The 12902-nt window shown below is 46.9% G+C and overlaps 1 protein-coding gene across 3 annotated transcripts in view; it reads left to right on the forward strand.

The window, feature by feature from the left end:
* The window catches only part of LOC144694037 (TRAF2 and NCK-interacting protein kinase-like), a 242556-nt gene that overhangs the window by 145807 nt on the left and 83847 nt on the right, over positions 1–12902 (forward strand). For all 3 annotated transcript variants that reach the window (XM_078564386.1, XM_078564387.1, XM_078564388.1), the window contains exons 14-15: positions 1090–1206; positions 11880–11966. In XM_078564386.1, coding sequence (XP_078420512.1) covers positions 1090–1206; positions 11880–11966 — 204 coding nt within the window. The remainder of the gene's footprint in view (positions 1–1089; positions 1207–11879; positions 11967–12902) is intronic.

Raw genomic sequence — 12902 nt, forward strand, 5'->3', positions numbered from 1 at the left:
CAGATAGCCCTAGTGGGGGTGGGGTGGGGGAAAGGGAAAGACACAACTAGGACACATTGACCAGCTCCCAGTAATATTGAGTTTCACATTAAGTGGATACGAGAGTTTGTGCGATTGTGCCCCACTCCAGTGTACTACAAGCTGTTTCTGCCCAGCTCCCTCGTTGAGCGCTTTTACCTGGAGCTGCACACCCGCCCGTCAAAGAGTTATGGTTGCTAAGGGATACACTGTCAACGCCACACGCTGGAGAGTGGCACGGACAGATCTCGCGATAGTTCCCTGAGCACAAGCCCAGCTGGGGTTGTTTCCCTGGGGTCAGCTGTCAATCATTCCTCCCCCTCTGCCCAGCCCTGGATCTTCTCAGTTTACATTCTAGTCAGTGTTTTGTCACTGCCCTGTTCTTCTTGACAGGGTTTAAAAAGTTGTCCAAAAAGGGGAAAGCTGAAAACTGGGCTATATTGAACAACTTTGAGAAAATTGTCGGGACACCATGGCATTTGATGAAAACCTGCGACTGTCCCTGCAAAACCAGGGTGTCTGGTCACCCTCCTACACATGAGAATGTAGGAAATAGGAGCAGGAGTAGGCCATTCAGCCCCTTGAGCCTACTTCACCATTCAGTTGGATTATGGCTGATCTACCTCAGCACCGTTCTCCTGCACAATCCCATTATCCCGTGATGTCTTAAATATCTAGAAATCTGTGGATCTCGGCCTTGAACATACTCAATGATTGAACCTCCACAGCCTATTAGGGTCGAGAATTCCAAAGATTTACCACTCTTTGAGTGAAGAAATTCCTCCTCATCTCAGTCTTAAATGACCTGCCTCTTATTCTGAGACTGTCTCTGGGATCTAGGCCCCCCCAGGTTCCATGACTACTTGGTGACTGTGTTTTAATTGCAGTGGGAGAGCAGAAGGGGAGTAACTGGAGAGAGGTACTTTCACATCACAGCCAGCTTCAGTACCCGTGGGGATTTAGAGAGCGGTGGGGTGAGGGTGGGGAATGTGGGAAATAATCAGTCAGAGTTAACACCCTTCCCAGTAACCCACCGCCTCTCACTCTACATTCCTTTCCTTGGCATTGTAGCAACAAAGGAGAGACCGGGAGCACCGCAAGCAGCAGGAGAGGGAGCAGAGGAGGAGATATGAGGAGGTGGAGAGGCTGAAACGGGAGGAGGAGAGACGTCTGGCTGAGCGGGAGCAGGTAAGCACGGTGTGTGAGCTTATGGATTTATTTCCTGTGTTTCAAGGCGGAATGTAAAATCTGGAGAACGTAACCCTCATTAACACCCTCTTCATCTCAGTGTCTGCTCAGTTGTGCATTTCCCAATCGTACGGTCACCATGGCTACCATTTTTACCCAGTGCATTCTGGGATGCATGGTGCAGTGCGGTCCAATATTGGTAACTGGTTTGCACATTTTTTTTTGACAAGTTTGTTGCCTCTGGAAGTGTCTTTATATTGGGAGAAGTTGGGGGGGTGGGAAGTGGAAATGGTGAGATGATACCTGTCCCTCCATCACCCTAATGATCTCCAAGCTGATTGGCTAAGACTTTAATGATCTGTATTACTGGTTAAGAAAGCCCCCAAACATGTTTTTTAATTCCTTTTCAGGATGTGGGAGTTATTACCAGTCCCTAGTTGCCCCTTGAGAAGGTGGTGGTGACCCTGCTAGTGGTTTGCACATCAGAGGGCATTAAGAGTTAAAACCATGTTGGTGTGGGACTGGAGTGACATAGAGGGAGAGAATCAGTTGGGTCTTTACAACAATCTTACAGTTTCGTGGTCATTTTTACTGAGACTGAATTTAAAATAAAAAAATTGAATTTAAATACTCAAACTGATGGGATTTGAATTTGCGTTTTCCATACCATACCATCCCCAAAACCAACTCGTGCCTTCTTAACACTCCTCTTCAAAGATAGCAGCGCCCTTCCTCCCCCAGTGGTCATAGCTATAATCGCGGCAGGGAAATGTTGCTGACCTCTGAACCCTGTGTAATGGGCTGAAGTTGAACTGACCCTAAGTTTTCCTGCTATGGCAACACCCCCACTGCCCCCCTCCCCCCCAAAAAAAAACCCAGCCAGGTTGAAAGTGCTTTGGTTGGGAGAGAATCAGGAATTTGTACCACAACTAGGCTGGTCATAGGAACAGAAGGAAGGCTATTCAGCATCTTGAATCCCTGTCATTGAGTTGACAGGACACCTGTACCTGAACTCCATTCACATATATTTGCCCCACATCCTTTGACACTCTTACCCAACAAAAATCTAAACAACCTCAGCCTTCAAAGTTTCAGTTGACTCCTGGAGCCTGGGTGGGTGGGGAAGTTCCAGATTTCCAATACCATTTGTGTGAAGAAGTGCTTCCTGACATCATCCCTGAATGAGCTGCCTCTAATTTTGAGGTTCAGCCCCCTTGCTCTGGATTCCCCCCACCAGAGGAAATAGTTTCTCTCTATCAACCCTATCAACTTCTTTAATCATCTTCACAGAATCACACAGTACAGAAGAGGCCCTTCGGCCCATCGAGTCTGCACCGACACGTGAGAAACACCTGACCTACCTACCTAATCCCATTTACCAGGACTTGGCCCATAGCCTTGAATGTCATGACGTGCCAAGTGCTCATCCAGGTACTTTTTAAAGGATGTGAGGCAACCCGCCTCCACCACCCTCCCAGGCAGCGCATTCCAGACCGTCACCACCCTCTGGGTAAAAAAGGTTTTCCTCACATCCCCCTAAACCTCCTGCCCCTCACCTTGAACTTGTGTCCCCTTGTGACTGACCCTTCAACTAAGGGGAACAGCTGCTCCCTATCCACCCTGTCCATGCCCCTCATAATCTTGTACACCTCGACCAGGTCGCCCCTCAGTCTTCTCTGCTCCAACAAAAACAATCCAAGTCTATCCAACCTCTCTTCATAACTTAAATGTTTCATCCCAGGCAACATCCTGATGAATCTCCTCTGCACCCTCTCCAGTGCAATCACATCCTTCCTACAATGTGGTGACCAGAACTGCACACAGTACTCCAGCTGTGGCCTCACCAAAGTTCTATACAACTCCAACATGACCTCCCTACTTTTGTAACCTATGCCTCGATTGATAAAGGCAAGTGTCCCATATGCCTTTTTCACCACCCCACTAACATGCCCCTCTGCCTTCAGAGATCTATGGACACACACACTTGGTTCCTCAGAACTTCCTAGTGTCAAGCCATCCATTGAATACTTCTTTGTCAAATTACTCCTTCCAAAGTGTATCACTTCACACTTTTCAAGGTTAAATTCCATCTGCCACTTATCTGCCCATTTGACCATCCTGTCTATATCTTCCTGTAGCCCAAGCCACTCAACCTCACTGTTAACCACCCGGCCAATCTTTGCAAACTTACTAACCCTACCCCCCACATAGTCATCTATGTTGTTTATATAAATGACGAATAATAGGGGACCCAGCACAGATCCCTGTGGTACGCCACTGGACACTGGCTTCCAGTCACTAAAGCAGCCTTCTGTCATCATCCTCTGTCTCCTACAACTAAGCCAATTTTGAATCCACCTTATCAAATTACCCTGTATCCCATCTGCATTCGCCTTCTTTATAAGTCTCCCATGTGGGACCTTGTCAAAGGCTTTGCTGAAGTCCATATAAACTACATCAACTGCACTATCCTCATCTACACACCTGGTCACCTCCTCAAAAAATTCAATCAAATTTGTTAGGCATGACCTCCCTCTGACAAAGCCATGCTGACTATCCCTGATCAAACCTTGCCTCTCCAAGTGGAGATAGATTCTCTCTTTCAGAACTTTCTCCAATAGTTTCCCTACCACTGATGTGAGACTCACTGGCCTGTAGTTCCCTGGCTTATCTCTGCAACCCTTCTTAAATAGCGGAACCACATTAGCTGTTCTCCAGTCCTCTGGCACCTCCCCCATGGCCAGAGAGGAATTAAAAATTTGGTTCAGAGCCCCTGCGATCTCCTCCCTTGCCTCCCTCAGCAGTCTGGGACACAAATCATCCGGACCTGGAGATTTGTCCACTTTTAACCCTGCCAACACCTCCAATACCTTGTCAATCCCTATATCAATTTGCTCAAGAACCTCGCAGTCTCTCTCCCCGAGTACCAGACCTTTATCCTCATTCTCTTGGGTGAAGACGGATGTGAAGTATTCGTTCAACACTCTAGCGATGTCCTCTGGCTCCACCCATAGATTGCCCCCTAATGGGCCCTACTCTTTCCCTGGTTATCCTCTTCCCATTGATATACTTATAGAATATCTTGGGATTTTCCCTCCTTTTACCAGCCAGAGCTTTCTCATATCCCCTCTTTGCTCTCCTAATTGCTTTCTTAAGCTCCACCCTGCACTTTCTGTCCTCCACTAATGCCTGCACTGATTTGCTCCCCTTGTACCTGCTAAAAGCCTCTCTTTTCCTTCTCATCGTATCCTGAATATCTCTGGTCATCCATGGTTCTCTGGGCTTGTTACTCCTTCCTATCACCCTAGAGGGAACATGTTGAGCCTGTACCCTCCCCATTTCCTTTTGGAAATCCACTGCTCCTCTGTAGATTTCCCCACAAGTAGCTGTTCCCAATCTACCTAGGCCAGATCCTCCCTTATTTCACTAAAATCCGCTCTCCCCCAAGTCCAAAACATTTTTTTGCAACTTGTCTATTTCTTTGTCTAAAACAAGCTTAAATATCCCAATATGTTCACCCCTTCATCTTCTGCACTTGAGGGAATTCGGAATAGTCGCTGTAACCGGAGGTGTTCAAATCATGAGGGAACTAGACCGTGTAGATGGGGAGAAACTGTTCCCATTAGGGGAAGAATAGAGAAATAGAGAGGACACAGATTTAAGGTGATTGGCAAAAGAACCCAAAGTGACATGAGGAAAATTTCTTTTGCTGAGTGAGTTGTTAGGATCTGGAATGCATAGCCTGGGAGCTTAGTGGAGGCAGGTTCAATCATGGCTTTCAAAAGGGAATTGGAGAAGCAACTGAAAGGGGGAAAATATTGCAGGACTACAGGCAAAAGGTGGCGATTGGCACTAGCTGAATTGCTCTTGCAGAGAGCCAGCACAGACACGATGGGCTGAATGGCCTCCTTCTGAGCTGTTACCATTCCCTGATTCAGAATTTAACCCGCTTAGCTCCAGTATCATTCTGGTGATTCTGCACAGCACCTCTTCCAACAATATCCTTCCTGAGGTAAGGTGCCCGGTATTGAACACAATGAGTCCAGATAGGGTCGTAGCCTTTTTGAGAAAAGAGGAATCAGATGCAGGAGAAACATTTATTTGGTTTAAAAAAAAACACCTCTTCCTGTTCTGAGAAGCTGTAATTTTTACCCGTTTCCCACTCATGCCTCCTATGGAGGCTTGAAGATTGAGGGTGGTGAATAGCGGGGGTGACACTGAGCTGAACAGCTTTCAAGGGGCTGGGGAACGGAATTTCTCTGACAGACGAACAAAGGAATGAGTCATCGAGGCATGAAGCCCAGCAAGAGCTTGCACAGAGCTACTCAATAACTGACACACGAGATTGCTTCCTAGGGCGAGAGGATTGTCCTATGAGGAAGGATCAAGTACTCTGGGCCTGTATCCGCTGGAATTTCGAAGACCGCATTAAAATGTATCATAATCTCTGAGGTTTTGGCAGGGTAGATGCTGAGAGACTATTCCCCCCTGGCTGTAGGCTTCAGAATATGGGGCACAGCTTCAGGATAAGGGGTTGGCCATTTTGGACTGGGATGAGGTGAAATTTCTTCACTCAGAGGGCTGTCAATCTTAGGAATTCTCTACCCCAGAGAGTTGTGGTTGCTCAGTCATCAAGTATATTTAAGACTGATTTTTTAGACACTAAGGAAATAAAGTTATACGAATATGGAGCAGGAGTAGGCCATTCGGCCCCTCTAGCCTGCTCCGCCTTTCTTTAAGATCACGGTTGATCTGATAGTAACCTCAAATCTGCATCCTGCCTACCCCCGATAACCTATCAGCCTCTTGCTGAACAAGAACCTATCCACCCCTACCTTAGAACTATTCAAAGACTCTGCTTCCATCTCCTTCTCAGGAAGGGAGTTCCAAAGGCTCACGACCCTCTGAGTGAAAACATTTCACCTCATCTCCATTTTGAATGGGCGACCCCTTATTTTTAAACAGTGATCCCTAGTTCTAGATTCTCCTACAAGAGGAAACATCCTCTCCACATCCACCCTGTCAAGACCCCTCAGGATCTTATGTGTATCAATCAAGTTGCCTCTTACTTTTCTGAACTCCAGTGGATACAAGCCTAACCTGTCCAACCTTTCCTCATAAAACAACCCGCCCATTCCTGGTATTAGTCTAGTAAACCTTCTCTGAACTGCTTTCAACACATTTACATCCTTCCTTAAATAAGGTGACCAATACTGTACAAAGTACTCGAGGTGCGGTCTCTCTAGTGCTCTGTATAACTGAAGCATAACCTCCCTACTTTTGTGTTCGATTCCCCAATATAGGGATGGTGCTGAAGAGTCAAGGTAGAAGATCAGCCACAATCTGATTGAATGGCAGATCAGGCTTGAGGAGCTGAATGGTTGATTCCACCTCCTATTTCTAACATTCTTAGAAATGCATGGGTCTAGGGTTGCCAAATCTGTTTGGAGAAAATCTAACTATTGCCCCTTGACATTCAATGGCATTACCATCACTGAATCCCCCACTATCAACATCCTGGGGGTTACCATTGACCAGAAACTGAACTGGACTAGCCATATAAATACTGTGGTTACAAGAGCAGGTCAGAGGCTAGGAATCCTGCAGCGAGTAACTCACCTCCTGACTCCCCAAAGCCTGTCCACCATCTACAAGGCACATGTCAGGAGTGTGATGGAATATTCTCCACTTGCCTGGATGAGTGCAGCTCCAACAACATTCATGAAGCTCAGCACCATCTAGGACAAAGCAGCCTGCTTGATTGGCACCCCATCCACCACCTTAAACATTCACTCCCTCCACCATTGATGTACAGCAGCAGCAGTGTGTACCATCTGCAAGATACACTGCAAGAACTCACCAAGGCTCCTTTGACAGCATCTTCCAAACCCGTGACCTCTACCACCTAGGACAAGGGCAGCAGACACATGGGAACACCACCACCTGGAAGTTCCACTGCAAGTCACATATCATCCTGACATGGAAATATATCACCGTTCCTTCACTGTTGCTGGGTCAAAATCCTGGAACTCCCTCCCTAACAGCACTGTGGGTGTACCTACACCACATGGACTGCAGCAGTTCAAGAAGGCAGCTTACCACCACCTTCTCAAGGGCAATTAGGGTAGGGTAATAAATGATGGCCTAGCCAGTGATATCCACATCCCATGAACGGATAAAAGAAGGTCTCGTCACATGACCTCCTTCCTCCAACCTGCCTGATCCCAGCCTCTGCCACCTTCGGACCTGTCAATCCTTGTTATGCCCTTGTCTTCCCAAGACCACCTGCCAAAAAACTGACCACAGCTTAATCAACATCGGAGACCTTTTACTCCCCTACCCCTAACCTCCTGTCTCATATGCCATTGCATGTCCAATAATATTCATCTCATTCATGTTTGAGCCTAAACTGTAAGTATCAACACGCTGTTTGACCGTGGGGGGAATCCTGCCCTCACATCATACTGTCTCCATGTTGGAGCTGCCAGTTTTAAAAATTCATTTATAGGATGTGGGCTTCGCTGGCTGGGACAGCATTTATTGCCCATCCCTAGTTGCATCTTGAGAAGGTGGTGGTGAGCTGCCTTCTTGAACCGCTGCAGTCCCTGTGGTGTAGGTACACCCACAGTGCTGTTAGGGAGGGAGTTCCAGGATTTTGACCCAGGATTTTGAAGGAATGGCGATATATTTCCAAGTCAGGATGGTGAGTGACTTGGAGGGGAACTTCCAGGTGGTGGTGTTGCTGTCTGTCTGCTGCCCTTGTCCTTCTAGATGGTAGTGGTCATGTGTTTGGAAGGTGCTGCCTAAGGAGCCTTGGTGAGTTCCTGCAGTGCATCTTGTAGATGGTACACACTGTTGCTCCTGTGCATCGGTGGTGGAGGGAGTGAATGTTTGTGAATGGGGTGCCAGTCGAGTGGGCTGCTTTGTCCAGGATCGTGTCAAGCTTCTTGAGTGTTGTGGGAGCTGTACTCATCCAGTCAAGTGGGGAGTATTCCATCACACTCCTGACTTGTGCCTTGTAGATGGTGGACAGGCTGGTACCAATGCTGAATGGCGAATTCCTAGACTTCCCACCTCCAATCGACCCTCCCCCCACACCCTGTCTTTGGCCACTGGGCACATCCAGCCTCTATACCCCACAGCCAACTCAATCGCTCCCTTAGTGATTGGATCATTCTTGTCTGTAAAATCAAACTATTTAGAGAGTCATTTATGGCACAGCGGGAGGCCACTCAGCCCATCAAGTCCATGCCAGCCCTCTGTAGAGCCATCCAATCAGTCCCATTCCCCAGCTCTATCCCCGCAGCCCTGTAAATTTATTTCCCTCAAGTGCCCATCTAATTTTCTTTTAAAAATCATTGATTGCTTCTGCTTCTTGTCCCCTCGCAGGCAGTGAATTCCAGGTCATTACCACTCGTTGCATCAAAATGTCCTTCGTCCCGTTCCCCCTTCTGCATCTTTTGACCAAAACTTTAAATCCCAGTCCTTGTACCACCAGCCAATGGGAACAGCTTTTCTTTGTCTCCCTTATATTTTTTAATAATTAAGGAATAAAAGGATTCACAGAAAACTTTCAGTAAGAGGATATACCATCTTGATTCCTGGAGGCTTGTGGAGTTTGGCAAATCCTTATTTGGACTGAATCCTCAGGGATGAATGGACTACTCCCGGCACTTTAACAAAGCCTTTGACTGACCAATAAACCACGCCAACCTCACCCCATGTCCCAATGGCCACATACCCCAACCTAGAAAAATCTAACCTGTGTGGAGATCCAGGGAATCGATTTAAACTTTCTCTCTCCCACCATACACAGGAAATGTTAAGGAGTACTTGTGTGGGAGTGTCGGTGTACAGAGTGAGAGATGTATTTATGACCATAATATTCCCGCACAGTCACCTCCTCTTAATAAGTACGTGTCACATAATAGAAAACCATCAATGATGCTTAAAGGGGAACAGATGTTGAAGTGTCACCTCTGAAAAGCTGATGAGGCCCCGGAAGGAAAAAAAACCAGTTCGGACCAGTGCTCTTATTTCCCAGTTTTTACTGTTTTTCCTTCTAGGGTAGAGCTGAGACGCTACGTTGCTGATATGTCCCTTTGGGGCCGTGGCAACAGCAACAACTTGTATTTAGGTGGCATCTTTAACACAGTAACATGTCCCAAGGGCTTTCACAAGAGCGTTATCAAGCAAGATTTGACACCAAGCCACATGAGAGATACCAGGACAGGTGGTCAAAAGCTGGGTCCAAGACGTAGGTTTTAAGGAGCAACTTAAGGGAAGAGAGAGAGCGGGGAGGTTTAGGCAGGGAAATCCAGAGCTTGGGGCCCAGGCAGCTGAAGGTCCAGCCAATGGTGGAGCCATTAAAATCAGGGATGGGCAAGAGGCCAGAATTGGATGAGTGCAGAGATATCAGAGGGTTGTACAGTTGGTGGAGGTTGCAGAGATGGAGAGGGGGGTGAGGGGCTTGAAATTTCAAAGAGGCTGAGGTTTTAAAATTGAGGCATTGCCAGCCCAGAAGCCAATCTAGATCTAAAAGATTGCAGGAAAGGCAAGAGTAAAGCCTACAGGTTTCAAGGGTTTGTATTGGGATGTGAAGCTGCAGAGCTGAATTAATCGTAGGGGTAAGGAGCCAAGCTTTTCAAATAACAAGGTGGGAGGCAGGGTGAACATACGGGGTGGGATTCATACAAAGCCAAGAGCTGATGAATCAGACGGATCGACTGTAAGATTGTCGACTCTGGTTGATTGTCCTCCTAAAGGTTTCATTACATGACGTCTGACTTCCCTTCATTCTACCCATATGCTCCCACCATTGGATGCCTGGCATGTCCGTATTCATGACATGCTGTCTTTCTGCACCAATAGAAAGTGAGCAGCCTCTTCATGACAGAATTGGATAATTTTTGACGGTCGCCTTTTTTTCCCCCACCCACCTTCCTATTTTTATAACAAATGAACAAAAATATTGTAAGGGATGAAAAAAAAAGCATGCAATTCATTTCAAAGCCCCCTACGATTTGCTTCTGAGTTGCTCAGAGCGGTATCCAGGAGATTAAGCTTCAATTCGTGGAGAGTCCAGGGCAATCCTGGACAATTGGCAACTCCAGCTGTGCAACACATCAGGAGCCTTTTTTATACTTGGCATCAGTGGCAAGACTTGGGAGGAGAAATTGGATTAAATTTCCCCCCCTGTCCATAACCCGGCCTCCCAAATCTCCCCTGCTATCCTGAGATGACCTACTGGGCGGAAGGGTTCAGTTGACTCTCTCTGGGACCACGGTTCCCGACAATCCCGAGCCCTCACTGCTCCCGCGCGGTTTCCTGAAATTTATTTAATCCGTTTCAGTGAAGTGTGTCCTTAAAAACTCTTTGCACAATGTATTGTTCAGGGGAAAGGTGGTCATAATGGTAAAATTCTGCATCGAATCCACTTGACAGGAACTAATCGGGTTTTGCTGGCAAAGGTTTTCTAGGCTTGATTTCTGCTCATCAAGTCTGTTGCATTTCTCTTAATTTTTTTGAAAAGGTTTAAAGAATAATCCTGTTTTTAAAACAAAACTGTTGCACTTTGAAGGGACGACTGAAACCTGAGTCAGATTGAACTGAAGATGGTCACACACCCAGAGCAGAGTCCAGAAAGGGAATCCCACAAGTTAATTCCAACGGCAAATTCAGCCACTGTGTTGCCTGTGAGAGGAGGAGCAGCTAAGACACTTTCATGTCCAGAGTTCAATGAGCAGTGAACATTGTCGTCCTTTGGAGTTGGTTGGACCCCAACCCCTAACTCTAACAAGAGCTTTAGTTTCCATTGCAGAGGTGACTGGGATACCCATTCCGGGAAAGAAACAATTCCCCAATCACTGCGGGGAAGTGTATGATGGAATGGGGACCTTGAACACCTCCCACAGGCCGACTGTGGAATGGCACCTGCCGGTCGCTGGGAGCGGACATTCTGTCCACAACACGCACTCCCGGCTGCAGGAAGAATTTGTGGCCCTGGGCAGAGATCAGGGTAACCTTGGCCTGTAACCCGGACTTCTAGTAGAATCCACTGTGGGGGGACCCAAACCTGAGGCTGTGTCGAGCCTCTTTCTATGGTGGCTGGCAAGGCTAGCATTGTTGCCCTTCCCTAATCGCCTGTGAGAAGGGGGTGGTGAGCCACCTTCTTGAATACCACTGAGCAGCTTGCTAAGCCATTTCCCAGGGCAGTTAAGAGTTAGCCACATCGCTGTGGGTCTGGAGTCACATGCGGGCCAGACTGGGTAAGGACAACAGATTCCCTTCTCTAAAGGACATTAGTGAACCAGATGGGTTTCTACAACAATCAGAGTAGTTACATAGTTACCATGACTTATACTAGCTTTATATTCCTAATTTATTTAATTAACGGAATTAAATTTCCCCAGCCACCATAGTGGGATTTGAACTTAAGTCCCTTGATTCAGAGTCCAGGCCTATGGATCCCTAGTTCAGTAACATAACCACTATACAACTGTATACTGTATACTGTAACTATATACCCTCTAATTCAGTTTGGTTCAGGGTTCTCGAACCTTGGTGTTTCCTGTCTCTTCCCTCTCCTTTTCTGAAATCGTTCCTGTTTTCTCTTTTTCCCTCTCTCTTTCTCTCTCTCTGTCTCTCCCACTCTCTCTCTTCGACGTCCGCAGGAGTACATAAGGCGACAGTTAGAGGAAGAACAGAGGCAGTTAGAGATCTTGCAACAACAACTTCTGCAGGAGCAGGCACTCCTACTGGTAATGCACCAATATTATTCACCCGGAAACAAAGCTCACCCAGCACCCTCCCCCACACCCCACCTCCAATCTCCTGACTTGTTCATGTTGTTCCCTCATTGTGAGATTTGTGCTTTTTTATATTTGCCTGAAAGGAGATACAGATGGATCACCAGACATTTCAACTTAACTGGTTTCTTTGAGGGGTTTTGTAAAAGAGCTGGAAGAAATGTTGAAGTTTATTGCAGTGCATCACTCCCATCCATTACGTTGACCCAGCTTTGGTTTAGAATATGTGGTTAGAGGTGGCCTACACCAGGCGATTGAATAGGATTTCTCTCTCCTGCTTCTTGTCCCCTTCCTCTCTCATTCTCCTTACCTTCTCCTTTTGTATCTAACCCCGTGCTGTACCTGTCCTGGGAGTGTTTGATGGGGACAGTGTAGAGGGAGCTTTACTCTGTATCTAACCTCATGCTGTACCTGTCCTGGGAGTGTTTGATGGGGACAGTGTGTAGATGTTGGATGTTTCTGTGGATTTCCTTTTGTCCCCTGGTCCGACAGAACATTATACAGACTTGTGCTACATTATCAGAATTATAGGGAGGAATAAGACAAAAAAGCTAATAACCAATACTGTGAGAAACCCAACAACCAATGTTAGTAGGTATGGGCAGTTTTAATACATTTAAGGTTGGTCACCGATTTGTGTAACTTTGTCTGTCAAGATTCAAGAACTCACACTCAGAATGTCTGCTGAGTGAGTCAGGATGGGGGGGGGGCGTATTAATATTAAATCTTAATTTCTTACCATGGGTCCTGTTACCAAGGTTGTCTGTCTCCAGCCTGATCTCCTGCCCTCACCTTTACTTGTCACTGCTGCCCCAATCCATCTCCAGGCTCAACGTTTCCCCTTTGGCCTTTGAAACTCCACCATACATCATCTCCAACTCTAACTCC

The sequence above is a fragment of the Cetorhinus maximus genome, chromosome 19 (assembly GCF_964194155.1).
Source record: "Cetorhinus maximus chromosome 19, sCetMax3.hap1.1, whole genome shotgun sequence".
NCBI classification, from domain to species: Eukaryota; Metazoa; Chordata; class Chondrichthyes; order Lamniformes; family Cetorhinidae; genus Cetorhinus; species Cetorhinus maximus.